Source organism: Rhyacophila brunnea, unplaced genomic scaffold, assembly GCF_057557595.1.
Source record: "Rhyacophila brunnea isolate RB1 unplaced genomic scaffold, BYU_Rbru_1.0 scaffold_18, whole genome shotgun sequence".
NCBI lineage: Eukaryota > Metazoa > Arthropoda > Insecta > Trichoptera > Rhyacophilidae > Rhyacophila > Rhyacophila brunnea.
The window spans coordinates 8617875-8635141 of record NW_028232837.1 but is presented as its reverse complement, the minus strand read 5'-3'; the positions used below and the strand labels follow the sequence as shown (position 1 = coordinate 8635141).

The 17267-nt window shown below is 34.4% G+C and overlaps 1 protein-coding gene across 2 annotated transcripts in view; it reads right to left on the bottom strand.

Annotated features, from left to right (window-relative positions):
• Positions 1 to 9096: 9096 nt before the first annotated feature.
• rin (ras GTPase-activating protein-binding protein 2) overlaps positions 9097 to 17267 on the bottom strand; it is a 35434-nt gene continuing 27263 nt past the window's right edge. For both annotated transcript variants that reach the window (XM_085945138.1, XM_085945139.1), the window contains exons 7-11: positions 13065 to 13171; positions 12394 to 12538; positions 11055 to 11174; positions 10767 to 10939; positions 9097 to 10048 (exon numbers count right to left, since the gene is read on the bottom strand). In XM_085945138.1, the coding sequence (XP_085801264.1) occupies positions 9854 to 10048; positions 10767 to 10939; positions 11055 to 11174; positions 12394 to 12538; positions 13065 to 13171 (740 nt within the window). In that variant the 3' untranslated portion in view covers positions 9097 to 9853. The remainder of the gene's footprint in view (positions 10049 to 10766; positions 10940 to 11054; positions 11175 to 12393; positions 12539 to 13064; positions 13172 to 17267) is intronic.

Here is a 17267-nt window from a genome sequence, read left to right as displayed (position 1 = left end):
AAATGACAATGATGATTTGTTTTAAGTGGTGGAAATAACTTTCGAATAATTGTAAAACAAAGTTAACGTATAATCTATTAAAATCTAAATAAACATTCTCAACTTAGACTTAAGTTAAGTTTTTCACCATTCAAAAATATTGCTGCAATACCCATCACAAAATTATTAAAAATTCAATAAATGAATATGTATGTGTGTGTACCTATAATTGATCAAAATTCCATCTCTCAAACAACTGTTTACCTTACAACTTTGTAATCATCCCACATCTGTAAACACCTTTCTCTTATCATAATTCACCTCAGCTCACATTAAATAGAAAACCAACCAAAAATGGCTGTATCTTATGTAGAGATATTAACTTTGCATATTATATTGTTGGGCGAGCGTAATATGTGCAAATAATGAATAGCGATCAAGTAACAAGTCAGTTTTTCTCTCACACACAATACTTCCGTCCAAACAATCAAACATAATGTTATATCAAAAATCAGTTTCAATAAATCAGGACAATCTCCAAATTTTAAATCTCTTCTCTATAACCATCATCTCGATAATCATATCATGACGTGTATAATAACCAGCTAGCAAATAAAATAAAAATTAACAAAATAAACATGCTGTGATTTTGATTTAATAAGTTTACATTTATTAAAACCCATCCACAAACCAGTGACGAAGGGTGGAGTTATGCTGTTAAGATCCGACATAAACAGTGCACACTAAACTTTGTCAGTCATACGTTTTTGTTTTCATTGAACTAAGACTACAATTTACAGAAGTTTTCATTCGTTTTTTTAAATAAATTAAACCCTGTCTAAACAAACCGTAATAGTTTAGGTATGGTATGGACAATCCGACAAAAATAGTGCACACTTTTTCAGTCATACTTATTTGTTACATTTTACAGCTGATGGTGTTGGCTAGTTTTTTCCCTGTCGTGCCTAAACCAAACCATAAAAGATAAAGAATATTCATCTATCTATAAAATAACTTAAAATATGTATGATTTAATGGCATAATTTTAGATATTTTATAGATGGATAACTATATTTTGACTATTATCTATTATGGCTTGGTTTACGCAGGGTTTAATTAATTTATAAAAATGAAAACAAATACGTATGACTGATAAAGTTTACTGCGCACTATTTATGTCGGATCTTCACAGCCTACCTCTACCCTTCGCCAGTGCTACAAACACATCTAAACACCCACAATGGCCGAGCAACTAATGTGTCAGCTTTTAATGTCGTGGGTTCCAAATTCGAATCCTGGATCTGCAAATACACATATTGTTTTTCAATGTGTGTTTGGAGTCAGAGTATGGACCTATTCAACATATAAAAATTTGTTAATACAAACCTCCACCCTGTGGAGGCCCATATGATCTTCTTATAATTGAACATGGTAAATATCTAGTAAGATCTTGGTGAATAGATGACATCCACACTTAATTATGTACTTCTAAAATAAATCTAAAAAATCTTTTCGTTAACCTGTAGAAGGGCATTAAAACTAAGCATTCTAATTAGAATAATCTTTAGATTATTATGGATACATAGTAAAAAAGCATCTCTATTCACCCCATTTCACCGGTGATATTAATTATTGTAATAAACTGTAGTACATAAGCTGTCTTTCGTAAATTATACAAGAAGGTCGTAATCATTTCGTCAGCTGAATGCAGAACTGTTCTAACTCACATTTGAACTATTTTAGAAGGGAATTCTTTGAAACAACCTACTTAAATTATTTATTAGTTGAGCTCTTGCCCGGAATAATGTTGTATCCAACAAAATTATCAATGTTGAGTTATTAATAGAATAATGTTGTATAAAGACTATTGATGAAAATAATGATGCATCTTCTTCTTGGTCGCACACTCATAGCTGACGATCGTGACCACTTTTTAATTTTATCATCCTTTGAGCGACAGAGACTTTCCATTCTTTTCGATCTTCTGCTTCTCTCAGGGCAGAATGAATGGTGCCGCCACTCAGCTTCTTCACTTGGTCGCTCCAGCGCGCAGATGCTCTTCCTCTGCTCCGCCTTCCCTGAAGACCATCCAAAACCGCCAGTCTCTCCGGGTTGTCCGGTCCGCGCCAATATGTCCAAAAAACTGCAGAATACATCTCAGACATATTGTCGAGAGCCCTTCCTTTATCTGCAGTCTCTGGATGATTGACTTGTTCGTCCTATGTTCTGTCCAAGAAATACAAAGCATTCGGCGCCAACATCACATCTCAAAGGCATCAATTGCTTACCGCTCCCTTGCCTTCATGACTCGAATGATGCATAAATGTGTCTATATAAATAATAAATAACTTAAGTAGAATGTTTCAAAAAACACTCCTGTAAAATATTACAAACGTGAGTTAGAATAGTTCTACATTCAGCTGACGATTTGCTTCTAGGGTACCTACAGATATTAATTAATTTTAATTATAGGTTTGAGTTTTAAATAATTGATAAATTCCACTTCAATTTGACATTCCTACCTAATAAATAGCAATCATACAATACATATTGACAATTAATAGGCTAATATTTTGCAATATTAAATTTTTTTCATTCTTGTCACACCTGTTATATCTTATACATATTGCCATTTCACAAGTAAACATAGACATTCATTTTTTGTTAATAATCATGTTACATTTTGTGAATATAAATTAGACACATAGGGTACACATAAATTAATAACAACTTCGACATTCATTTTCGTTGCTAGAATTACTTAAAATAATAAGGTTTCGTAATAAAATAGGTTTATTCTGGCTGCTGTTACAGACGGATATACAATACATATTCAAATCATCACCAGCTAAAACCTTCTATGTGACAAATTTATCAAAATCATTTTTTATATCCTCTGTTAATTTATATTAAGTAAGCCGCATAGTTTCGTAAAACTCTCAATGTCCTATTTACCACGAATATTAAATTATCCACAATTTTCATTTTAATAAGACCGTAATCACATCACAACTATTACAAACACTCAATGATGACGAGCCCTTTTCTACTTATTAAATAGATAAATTATCGAGTTATTCACAGACTTACAAAAAAAGTCTGCATTTAAATTTGTCGTCATAGAAGAGTTTATTTGTCTCTTTTTGTAAAATTTTAAATTTGTCACATTGGAGGTTTTAACAGGTCAATGATATTTTCACGGTTTTTCATACTCTGTTCCCACTGCCCTAACGCTAATCAAACACTTTCTAACCATCAGTGATTAAAAATATGTACCAATGCTGGAAAAAACTCGGAAACATACCTAGAAAAGTCTTGAACCGAATGGATGTCTTGTTTACTCTTACCACTAAGCTACCAACCCAAGTACTAGCCTTGCGCATATTACCTAATAACTATACTATCCAAGATGTTTTCATATTTTGTCAAAAATGGCTAACATCTTTTCAAGTAATGTAATCAAGATTATAACATTACTAACTTAATCTTCAATTTTATGTTATTCATGCTCACAACCTTTTCTATGCCTCATGACATTACTATGGCAGTATCTGACAGGCCACAGATTTTTAATGACACACATTGAATGTAGAGCGAAGCTCTTACTACAATCGCTGTAATACCGATAATTTGTGACTTAGTATTTCATAATTATTCAAACAGATGTCAGTGTGTTTCATTTTGTAGATTATGCAAATCAATCGACAGTGGCTAGTAATTTGAGTTTAAAGTCGGGTGAGATAACTCGCGAAATTTGTATGTGCGGCTGTCGATCACGGCTTAATAGAGTGAGATGACTCCCCGAACGCATAGGACCGGTTAATCTTGAAATGATTGAGTTGCAAATTTCCCAATGTGAGAGACAGGCAAAATTAATCTTTCTGATAAATAAAAATGTCTCAGACCAGCTAGTGAAAAACGTAAGGTGCATCTAAGGGTTGATTTCCTACTGTTGGGTACATCCGCATCTCAATATTATGTTTGAATTCTGTTTCACACAAATAGGTATATGGTGTAAAAAGTGCTCTAAACTCATTTCTAATGTCACTTGTAGTTAGAGATGTCCAAAAAGTATTGAATCTTTTCATTTCATTACTTTCTCTCAATACAATACCGATATTTTTTTAATTCAATGAGTGTAATTGCAATATCTATAATGAACCAAAAGAAAATCTCCCATGGACGTTTTTCAATATTTTTCTTCCATGTATTCAAACTTACAATGCATGTTAGTACATAAAGATTTTTTTCACATGACCCTACCCTAGAAAATGTATGGATCTGAAAATTTCTCAGTATCAATTTTTGCACAGTATTGTTTGAAATTTTTAAAATAATAATGGAACAAATCAAAAAGTCAGCAGGACAAATTATCATCCGCGCGGCTCAGCGGACAATCCGCTGTTACGTTTAAAGCAGTAGATATTCACAAAGCAGCAGATGCGCCGCTCCGCTTGATAATATAACTCCAGCCTAAGAATAGGAATCTATCAATGTTGATAGATTGATGCAACAGGGTATTGAATTAAGAGTGTATCTAATTATTATTTTCGAACAAGCTGTGGTGCCTCTGGAAGTTGTTCAATTCATCCACTGTGCACACTTTGAACACCACTGCTCTATTGAATAAGGTCAACACGATACTGATACCAGGTATCAATGCTTTTTCTTTCAATATAACGTCCCTTCTTCTGGTAGTTTAATCCGCAGCACCTCAATTATTGATCAACAAGGGGGGGGGGGCATGGTTGGTAAAGTTTTGAACCAGCATTCGGGACGACCTGCAGTTGAGTATTGCCGATGTGTATTTATGTCGGGGGCACGCAATGTCTGTGATGCAGTCTCCCTGATCACGTGGAAAACAAAAAAAATAAATAATAAAACAAAACAAAAAATAAATTAGCATAAGCTTTAATTTAATATTACAATATTTGAGTTTACAATAAAAAATGAAAGTAAATTAATGGACAAAGGTTCAGGTAATGATTTAACTACAAATACAACATAAGAAATGTACGAACAAAAAAAAAACAACAAAAAAATGGCCATTCTTCAGACGTTTCGTAAAATATTAATTTCTTAGCAGCCGACGATAATTCATCGAATTAAAGTAAAAAAAAAATATATATATATTTTTTAATATTCTGAGCAATTTGTAAAGAAAATTTCATTATTTTTAACTATTATAGACTTTCAAATTTTCACATTCACTCGTGTTAAAATGGTTCAGCATTACAACGCCTTTACAATAATATTGCTCTTCATTCATACGTAATTCTCTGTTAGTATCACTTTGTATGTACGTTTTGAAATAATTATAACATCAGCGGTGCATTCGAACTGGCATGGTTGTTTAAATTATACAAGAAAACGTTACAAAGGTCCTTAACCTAACATGAGTAGAGGAAAATTATCATTATGGCATGGTGGAGATGCGCCTGGACAAAAAGTAGGTATTCAAAATATGTCTTTAAAACATCAGTCTAACTTTGACCCACATTATTTTCTCTTTCTTTTTACATCCATACAATAATTTGCCAAATATCTTGTGAAAGACACTTAACTTTATACAATTCTAAATCAAATAATATGCCACATTATTTACTATTTCCATCCGACCTGACATTTTTTCAAATAAGTATGTTTCTGAGTTTCCCAATTATGCATATTTATGTGGGCCAATTGATAGGTCAAATGTTGTAAAAATTCAATTGTCATATTTTCTCCAATTATTGATAAAACCAATTCAAAAATAGCTTGCCTTTAGTTGGTGATATTCATACGACATAATACATAAATTATTTGTTTCTCAGCAGAATGGGGAAAGTAGCATTGTATTAGAAAACATCATTAATCCAACTGAAGGGACGCCATGTTTGGTTTTCTCTATCGAATTAGGTGTGTATTGCAGTCTTTTTATAATAATTACCTAATGACAAACTGGAACATCACTTTTACATTATTTTTGACAGAAAGGAATTCGAATTTCAAAGAACAATTGTGCTGAATGAACTATATTACTATTGGTGGAGAATTATTTACATAAACAATAAAAAAACCATAAGAGCAAAATGTAATAGAATATAATGGCTGATGAATTATATAATTAGGCATACATGTGCAATAAATAACTATTACTTTATGCAAGTTTTAATAATTGTATTACATATTTAAACACATAACTAAATGGTTAATTTATTGTTTTTATAAATCTGTCAGAAAATAAACTATAAATTTCATTTTACGCAATAACTTTTTTTTTTGCATTGAAAATACTAATAATTAATGACCAACAGAATACAATGTTAAAAAAAAATTTCCTTTTTTTAAATATTTACTTATCAAAATGACGCATCTGTCATTCTAATGTTCACAGAATAAACTAATCCAATGAATATTTTATTATTCGGAATAATAATTTAACGGAAATCTAATTTCACCCCTCGCATACATTTTATTTTCACAACTAGTTTTGACTAAAATAAATCGTTTAAAACAATCTAGTTAATAAAAATTACTCATTTAAATTATAATTATCATAATTTCAAACTATAGAACTTACATACGAATTCAAAAAAAAAAATATTTAATTTTAATAGGCCTACATTTTAAATGCAAAGACATGATACACTGAAAATATACTGGAAAAAATTCGAAAATACCCTAGAGAAATGCTGGAAGACAACAGGGGTAAATTCCAAGAAGGCAAAGTCTGACGCATGAAAGAAGACATGCGAAATAGCAAATTATAGACATATAGCAGTATCACCGAATTCAAACCGATTTCTTTCTTGCTCCATCATTGGATAAGTAAAGGACAACACACATCCTAATCAAAGTTGTTAAGTCAAAAGGACTTGAGAGACAATTTGCAAATTTACATTTATTTTATTTATATTTTTGTCCTATCGAAAAAAAAGTTGTAACTTTTTCAACAAGGAAAAACTGTGTTAAAACTTTGGGACTTCAAAACGAAATTATATACAATTTAAACACTTCAGCTCTTTTGGCTTAGCAACCTAGTTATAAGATGTTGCACGTCTCTTAAATTTTCATACATCAACGGTGCTCCACTGAACTGTTCACTTGATATTTTTATAAAAATAAAAACAAAGGACTAAAAACAACCTGTAATAATAATATATGCACTCCATTTTCATAATTATGATAGAGGGAGACAACAAGATGCTGAATAAATTTGATAATACTACTATTATAAGGTGAATCGTAATTCACTAGAAGCAGTTCAAAGATTGTTTCCAGTGAATATAACTAGGAATTAATTTTACCGATCGAGTGATACTCGTTCCGCGTGACACTGCTGATAGTAAATCACATGATCATCTCTGTAGACTGGGCAGTGTTTTTGTTCCACATTCAATAGTTCTTACAGGATAAGCATCGCACAAATTAAGCCGCATTGAGCGAGCATAAGAATTTCGTTGGGAGTGGGGGAAGAACAAACATTCGCTCGCTTGGTCTAAATTCGGCTTTACAATGTGTTTAAATGTTACATCTCTTTTCTGGTCATGTCTAATAATTTGTAATGTTCACACATCAATTGCAGTGTACATAAGACCAATATCTTCAGCGCTCACATCTTTCTTTGTCCCGCGAAGTTATTACAGATAGATCAAGAAGATATTCTATTATCTTATACGCAATTCAGTACAATCTTCAAATTGCTTCCGTTGAATATTAATACAGGTAATTTATTTTGACAAATTATGTTTTGATTTTTAATGTTGGTTACTTGTAAACAAGCGCCATCTTCTATCTAAATACATGGCGAATATCATCCGGCATTTCTCCAAGTCTCAACACTAAGCAAATTCACACAGACAAACTCGGTGCAACCGCAACTCGTGAACCTCACCTATGTAATTTAGTTGACATTCAAAAAAACAAGTTTAACTTAATGCACCAGTGCACACAAGAGTTGACTTAAAACATTGTTGACCAGTGAAAAAACAGTTAGTAACTAAATTTGAAGCGTTGGGAATGCTTGCTTCTACTGCCATCTGTGAAACACACGACATGATAATGGTAGATGATGGTAATAACATTTTTTTGTCAATTATCTCCGATTGACGAAAGCGCCCAATACTTCCAATTATTTCTTTGTTGGCAAAATCAAATGATTTTTTGTCTGATTATAGTTTGACAGTTGAGTGGCTATTATAGATGGAAAAAATTTATGTGTGCAATATTGATTGTTTGTTTTTCGGCTTCCCAAGTTCAGATTAAGTTGAGGTTGTGCCGATTCTGTCTATGTAATGCCTAAAGATATTAAGCATGTCAAAAAAAACTTGATTTAGCAATTTTGGAAAAAAAATAAGACAATGTAAAATAAACGTTTTTGAGAGCCCGACTAGCTATGCATCCGGAAATCTATCACTAAAAAATGGTACAAAAACACTTCAATGATATGCCATAAAATCGGCAACCAGGGAAAAATTATAAACAAATCATACAATTTTATATATTTCACACAAATGCACAACCATTCAAAGCTCTCGGTTGATTGAAAAAGAAAAGAAAAACTTATAGAGCTGCTAAAGAGAGAGAGCAAAGGCCGAGAAAATTCAACCAAAGGATATTTGATTTTTATATAGGTAATTTTATATTATAATATACTAATTCTTTTAGAAAAACACTCACAAAGTAACGTACCGCTCAAAACTTATGCCGAGATCGTCGGGACCCTTTCGACGGCGACGTCTTATTAATTTTGCGATCCGACAAAATGGGATAACGCCGCGCCAGCGCCGTTTCACAGTTATTCTTGCAATCGCGTTTTACACGTCAGTATGTGGTTCAATATTATCACAGCAAAACTCAATGCTTGTTTCATTTTACAACAACTAACGCGACTGCCGGAACAAACATCTTTATTTAAAGGAAACTTTTCAAATAAGCTAGACCTATCTCACAAACAGTTGCTAAATGTTATATAAAACACTCTGTTTAACAACATAATTTGAGTAGAATCAATTTTTAAATAAATACTTTAAAAAAAAATTTATTAAGATAGGATCATTGCAAAAATGTGTCAAAAGGGTATATCTCCAAAAACACAGTCTGCGAGATAGACCTTTTTGAATAGTACTTTTTATTAAAAGACAGTATGAATTTAAGTAACTTTTATTATCATAAGATACATATTAAAATTACAATTTATTACACTGCATATTAAACTGTTTGAAAGATAGGCTGTCTCACTTGTGAAGCTATAAACACACTAAGCAACATGGCTGTGTCAACATCAAAGAAACATACAAATAAGTTGCTACAAAATGCATACAGTAAAGCAATTTCCGACATACCATTGCCCATTGTAATTACAGTAGAATCTCGATTATCTGGATTATCAATTATAATATTTCACTATGATCATCAGTCCAGTACACCTAGATCTCGTTTAATGGAAATTTCCATTGTTTCCAATAGAACAAAAAGTATTTCTAATTCACTATTATTTCGCCAATTGCATTTGTATTCGGTATATTAAATTTCTAGCATTTATTAACTGAGATTTAAGTGTATGATTATAAGAAAAATTTATAGTATATTCGGATTCGTCATTATCTATAGACAACCTTTATCCTAAATTAGTCCAGGTAATCGAGATTTTACTGTACAATATAAATACACAAAAACAAGCAACTTTTACAACTTGAATGTTGCCTTGATGTTGCTCAATGTTGACTCAGTGTGCATGCAGCTTAATGCACTTAAATAAAGACGAAAAACAACATAAGGCGATCGGGCGGACGATATCCCTTCTCGTAAGTTTACCTACTCTTAACCTTTAGCCTAAGTGGGGTGTGGGGTGTCAGATGTTACAATAGTTAGGTTATGTTGTTGCGTTGAATTAGCGTCTCTGCGGTTGGTAAGGTGTGCGAGAGAAAGCGGGGCGTGGCAAGCGTGGTCCTCCTCGGCCGCCTCCACCTCCCCCCCTGCCGCCTCCGCCGCCACCTCCACCGCCGCCACCGCTTGGCCGCGACTTCTTCTCTTGCACATTCAGCAGATGACCGTCCTCACTGTCTTCCGACGGGAAGTACAGCGGCTGGAATGAAGAACACACAAATTAGCCCATTTATCCAAAAGCCATAAAATGGACAATTGTACGAATCTGGAAATACATAGCAGTCTTCTCTAATCCGCCTCTCTAATCTGTCAAATTTTCTGCCATGACTAAAATCTACTTTCTGTGGTGAAGTGGTACTACATGATTATTTAACGTAAAAACCTTGACTAGTAAATACAATTTAAATATGAGAATTTTACCAAAGAATAATACATACAAGGCAATTGTGACAAATAGTGGGAATTGATCTATTATTCCATCCGTAAGTGATCAATGCCCACAATGGCTGAGCAGCTTACGCGTCAGCTTATAATGTTGTGGGTCCCAGGTTCGAATCCTGGGTCTAGCAAATACACATATTTTTTTCAATTTGTGTTTTGAGTCAGATTATGGACCTAATAGGTTGAGCAAGTGGCTAACGTTCATTTCTCGTAAAAATAAAAATCTGATAATACAAACCTCCACTCCATGGAGGCCCAAACGAAATTGAAAAATAATGTGTATTTGTCAGACCCAGGATTCGAACTTGGGACACATTTTAAGGTGATATGTTCGCCACTCAGATATCGAAGTGCATATTGCTATTCTTTTCGTTTGTTATAATCTTTTACCCCCACCCAATATGCAGTCTTCACCACTGACTGCTACAGTATTGCACCAATTTGTTTAATCAATTTTCCAGTGGGAATAAACTCACCCCGTAATTGAGACAGTTTTGCGCAGACTGTGAATCCTCAAAAGTGAGGAAGGCGTAGTTGGGAAGCATCCGACCTCCAGGCCCGGTGGCTGATCCAGGAGGACCCGCCGCCTTGTTATACACCCGGATGTCCGCGATCGCTCCGAACTTCTCAAAGAGGGTGCGAAGCTCCTCTGCAACAAGACAAATATCATATTCAAAGATCAAAATAAATCATTACATAGCATTAGCTATCAATGTTTGTTAGGCTTGAGTATATGGAGAAGTCAGTTAAAAGGGTATGGCTACCTTTAGTGGCGCTGTGTGGCACATTCCCCAGGAAGAGCTGGTGACTGTCGGAGTACCTTCGAGCCGGCGCGCTGGACGATGAGGGAGGCGTGTTTCCAGAAGTCTGCCCACTGCTCGACTCTGCAATATAGAAACATAGTGTAAACCAAATTAAATCATTGAGAAACCATTTTCGATATGTCATATAGAGCTTTCATATTGTATTTAGTTTCTTCATTCTGAAAAATTATGCATATTTAATAAAATATGCCACATTCTAAAATCTTGTATTATTCAGATATAAAAAAAAAAAAGATAAATTACTACCAAGTATAAGGGACATTTAAACCAAAGACGTTGAAAAAAAACAGATGGAGCCTAAGGCTTCGGCCACATAGGCAGGTGCTTCGCTAGTCTTGAGATAGATGCTATGCTTGTCTACTAAAAATACTACTGCCACATTGCACGCTACGTGCTTAGGTACAAATTCATTTGACATTTGGTAGCGCTCAAGTCAACAACGATGTCACTCTCAAAACTAACCAGAAAGCTACTTCTCACAGAGAATTTAAGTTTAAAATTTCGAAAGTCGCAAATTCACAAATTCGAACTTGTTGGGTGCATATTAATGTCAATTCATTCCATGCGTCATTATTCATAACCTCAAAATATACGGTGTTTGACGTTTGTCATACTGAAGAAACATCCGCCTTGCAAAATCCATAGACAATGGCAAAATCACTAGGTGACACAATAAAAATAACCAACACGTTTGTTCGCCGGGAGACTCATGAGGTGACTCATAATCACGTAGGCGAGGCGCGAAGCGTGCAGTGTGGCCATTGCGATAGAATAGTGTGCGTTCGTTCCCTAGGATATGTCACCTAGCACGTAGCCACCAAGCAAGGCACCTGCCTATGTGGCCTTAGCCTAAATGTGACTTTGCATTGCAGAGAACTTCACACTACTACTATGACACTTAGTTGCCTATTTGCAGGGCATATAAAAGACAATCTGTTACGATGGGTAGATAAGAAACCAATAATATTACACTTCGGCATTATTATTTAGTTGAAAAATCATGTAAAATTTGTGTTAAACGCGAGTCACCGGTCATAGATAATATTTGGCGCATGAGTCATACAGTAATTGGTAATTTTTGATTTTTTTAATAATTGGAAATCCTAGTTTAGTGTCTGCGGTAACCTGTTCAAGGATTGAGGTAATGCTAGGTACGAAGTATTAAAATGGAAATAGTATTACTCGCTCATGATACTTGATTCTCTGATAATTTTAGACGATCAAAGTAAAAAATATTCACATTGTAAAAGATTAAAAGGAGATAGAATAATGGTCTCACCGGTAATGGAGTCAGATCTTGGCTGTCGTGGTGGGCGGGGTCTCTGTGGAGCAGGCGGGGTAACGGGTGTGGCGGATTGAGGTTGAGAGGCGGGAGATGGCTCTGATCGACTCAACGATGATGGCACACGACCAGTCGACACGTTCTGAAAATAATGATTAAAAAATGTGTAAGGGCCGGATGCTTAGTCATTCATACTTGTCGCAAATCATTAAGCATAAATCGGGTGTTTATTGAGTGGTGACAAATTAATTATAGGCGAGAAACGCATATGACAACTGTCAGAATAGTCAGCATGTATTGTGCACGGATTTCAGGTAAGTATGCTGTTTTATTTCATTTGAATGTTGTGTTCTTGGACTGTTTTGACAATTGACAGATGCGTTTCACAAGTCTACTACTATTTGGCTATACTCAATGTCGACTCGAAAGTGATGTGACCGAAATTCAATTGACCAACCATTAATTGTATTTCAGTGGGGGTTGCTCACGGCGTGACTAATTCTCGTTCAGTTTGTAACACGTCCATGGTCTATCATTAGACACACTTAAACCTGCTTAGTTTATCTACGACTGATATCAGAAATTCGTCAGTCACACATAACAGCGGTGTTTAAACTTCTGAGACAGGACATGTCTCGACAATATTGTGAAACGGGTTTTTTACAAACCTGGACAGCGGGAGCAGATTGTTGAATGGCCTGAGCGAAGGATCCTGGGGGGCCGGACTTTACGAGGTTCGCGTACGTCTTGGGCTCCGTACTCACAATCACGGGGGCTGCAACACAAATTAAAGCAAATTCTTATAGAACACAGTATAAAAGATGAAATAGAAACTAATTCAATGTAAAATTTAATTCAGTTCAATTACAAGGAGTTATGATCCTCAATATAGAAGGACAAGGAAACAAAGATAGTTTGAACTGATAAAATAATAATAATATGTACAATTTAATATCGTCTCTGATCTGGCAGAACACACTAACTGGAGAATACTAGTTTTGAGTAGTTTGACTTTGAAATTGTTAAAAAGTTGGAAATAATGTCTATCATGTGAGTTTATTAAGGTGATGTCTCTAGGTAAAGTTGTTATCGAAAAATAGCTAGAAAAGTTTATTAATCGGTAAATATATATTCAAAAGTAATGAGAAAAATAAAATAAAAAATTAAGAAGTATCATGGAGTTCTATATACCAAAAATACGTGTCAAATTCGGTACATTTCTATCGGATGGTAAGAATGAATGACATAAGATTTATTATCAAAATTACGATAAAAATGTACGTAAATCTATTACCCAGGGAAACGCTAAGCGAAAATTGGAATTTATTATATCCTTATATCTTTTTTTTCAAATTTAAAAAACATCGATTTAGAGGTTAGAAAGCACGCAATTAAAATCGAAAAATCTCGGCTTAAACGCAATTTATCGCGAATAACGCTTAGCGTTTCTATTAAAAATATTATTTATTAATTTTTACGGCAGTTATTTAAATTTAATCTTGTATTTTTGTATATTAACGAATCGATAGAAATCGAAACCATAATAATTGCTCAAATTGGCAACATGCTGACAACACTTAGCCGACGCTTGGCTGTATGGTGCTGCCGTTGTGGAATTATTTGGAAACAAAATATCTCCATACAAAACACACATACCATAACATGACGTTGAAAATGAAACTCACACATAGACAAGACAAAATAACATTTCTCTGCATTTTGACAAAAATCAGTTTATCAGTTTGAGGCGAAATTGCCATATGAATAAAAATAACTTAATAATTGAAATTACAATATTAACTTAATTTACGTAGAAACCTGCCTATATTCAAAATTTGAAACTGCGAATTATTTGCAATTAGTATTTGCTTAAATTACAACTGTTTTTTATCATTATTTATGATAAAAATAATCAACAAAATAAACAAATCTCTCATTTTAACATATGGTAGCATTCGTGCTCTCGATCGAAGATCGAATATCGGGTTTATGACAATTCTTCTTTATTTGGCCATTATTAGGTATATTGTTTGAAAACAGGAAGGAATCGACTCATCAGTAACATTTTTGTCAAGTAAGTAAACTTTTCAGTGTATAATAAATAATATTATTATCGTACATCAAAATGACAAACTATGTCACGCAGTTTTGATTGTCAAACAAACATTCAAAAATTATTGAAAAGAGTTACATATACTGTATTTTCAATCACCATCATGCATTTATCATCAATATATATTATTTTAGGCGTAGACTCATCGTTTTCGTAGAATTATAAATACTTTACGTTAGTTTGAGGTTATGTTTATGACAAATGTCATCGAGCCCATCTTGTACGTTTTGTAAATTATCTAATAGATAGTGAATTTCTTTCATTCGCATAATATGATTGTAGAACCGAATTTAATAAAATTACTGAAACTTGTCTCGAAAATGTATCTCATAATCATCATTATAATTATTCACAATGCTTATACAATGTAACCAATGATTGATTGTAATCAAATATTTTATGTGCTTTCAAACACGTGTCCGTGTTTTTAATACAACATAATCGTAAATTGAAAACGTTATCTACAGTGATAAACTGATAAGTTTGACACGAGTATATGAATGTAATTAGGTTATGTTTTTTTGTTTACATATAGATAAATCTTTTAATACTGATGAACTCGACGAAATATTGGACGACAGACTGCGAAGTCGGCGACGGTTACGAGTCCGACAACAGCGACGACATTTACAACCTTCCACATCACAATCCAGGGTTCTTCCCTGTCTCACAAAATGGTAGGTTTACAATTTCCTTAATAATATATTTATTGGTTTTATATACCATCCGGTCATACACTAGATTCATTTTCATTACATGCTTTGGCATAAAAACAAGAATTCATTACATCTTGTACACATGATGTAGCGATTGTCTCGAATGAGGAGTTGACATATTATTGCCCATCATTATTTGTATTTTTACTGCTAAATACTTGAATTAATGAGGAAATATGGATTATGTAATAATATTTTTTTCCTATTGTTTCAGTATGCCGAATGCTGGTCCGGAATTGGAGGAAGATTTGTTGGTGAGAGGGCATGTTGCTGACAATGTCCTCAGCTCCTTTTTCGAATACTTCAACCTCACTCTCTTCGAAAAAATAGCTGAGCAGACAAATTTATATTCAGCACAAAAAAGGGACTTGTGGTCGGTGAATACGAATTCAAAATTCGTATTCACCGGCATCAAAATTATGATGGGTACATTAAGGTTTCCGCAGACTCGAATGTACTGGTGTTATGATCTAAGCATTCCAATCATTAATCAAGCAATGCCCAGAGACGGGTACTTCGAACTGCGGAATCACTTTCATTTTGCAGATAACACTGCTGACCGCACGGGCTGCACAGATAAACTTTGGAAGATTAGTCCCTTTTTAAGTGAGGTTCTAAAAAAATGCCATACTTTGCCCAGACCTGCTCATAACTCCATCGATGAGCAAATGATGCCGTTCACTGGCCGCTGTAGACACAGGCAATTTGTGCTTAACAAGCCAAATCCTGTAGGCCTTAAAAATTTTGTTCTCGCGGCCAGAGATGGATTAGTGATAGATTTTCACATATATGTAGGGAAGGGAACGGTATCAGATGGAGATATGAAGCAGTTCGGTCTGGGCGCAAGTGTGGTCAAGTTACTCTGCCGGACTCTCCCCAATCCTCCTGCATTGTCTATACTGATCGTTTTTTCACTAGTTTGAAGCTCGCGGATTCGTTACTTCACGACAAAATGTTCTTAACTGGAACTGTCAGAAGTAATAGAATCGGCGATGTGATTAAGAAATTAAAAAAACGATAAGGCAATGCAGAGGGGAGATTGGGATGAGAAGGTTCGGTAGGATGACAAAGTCTGTGTAGTCAAGTGGAAAGAAAATAAATCCGTGTTATTATTTTCCACTGCGGTCGGCAGTACTCCTGTTGGTACCTGCATGCGATGGTTGAAGGAAGTAAAGAGGAAGATCAGTGCCACTCAGCCGGCCATTGTAAAGCACTACAATATGTCGATGGGTGGCATTGATCTTTGCGATCGGATAATTGCTTATTACAGGACTGCGATGAAGACATGCAAATGGCCTGTGAGGGTTTTTAACCACTTTGTGGACTTGGCGGTGGTAAACTGTTGGCTAATGTATATGTGGAATTGTAAACTAGAAAATGTACCCCGAAAGGATATTATGGGACTGTTGTCGTACTGAATCAGATTAGCGAAAGCTATTATTCGGTATGAAGATCGGGTAGCCAACATTTTAACACTGCCAGCACGAGGTCGGCCAAGAAACATGTCGACATCGCAGGTAGACACAGAGCCACCAGCTCGCAGGAGAACGGTTGTCCCCCAACCGATCGCTGAGGTATGTTTGGACAGCGTTGGCCACCATTCAGCATCCGTGTGCAGATACCCTGGATGCAAGTCCCGCATCAGGTATATTTGCATAAAATGCAATATATACGTGTGCACAAAATTTTGCTTTGAGCTGTATCACACAGTATAGGATGCAGCTCAAAGCAATTTTAAAGTACATATTTAGGGTTTTATTTCATAATTTTAACTAATTTTAAGTGTAAATATATTTAATTATCCTATTTATAATGTTTTTGTATTATTTTTATTGTGTAATGTTCTATTAAAATTGACCACTCCTATGAACAAGTTGTTTTCTTTACCTTCCCTAAGTTTATAGAGTAGGTAATATTCATCTGCAGTGTGACCTGGTATGTGCATATAGTATATTTTACTTTTAAAAAATAAAAATAAAAAATTTGTCAATAGACTAATACTTCTCTTCCATATTTTCATTCCTTTGGCCCTATATTGGCCT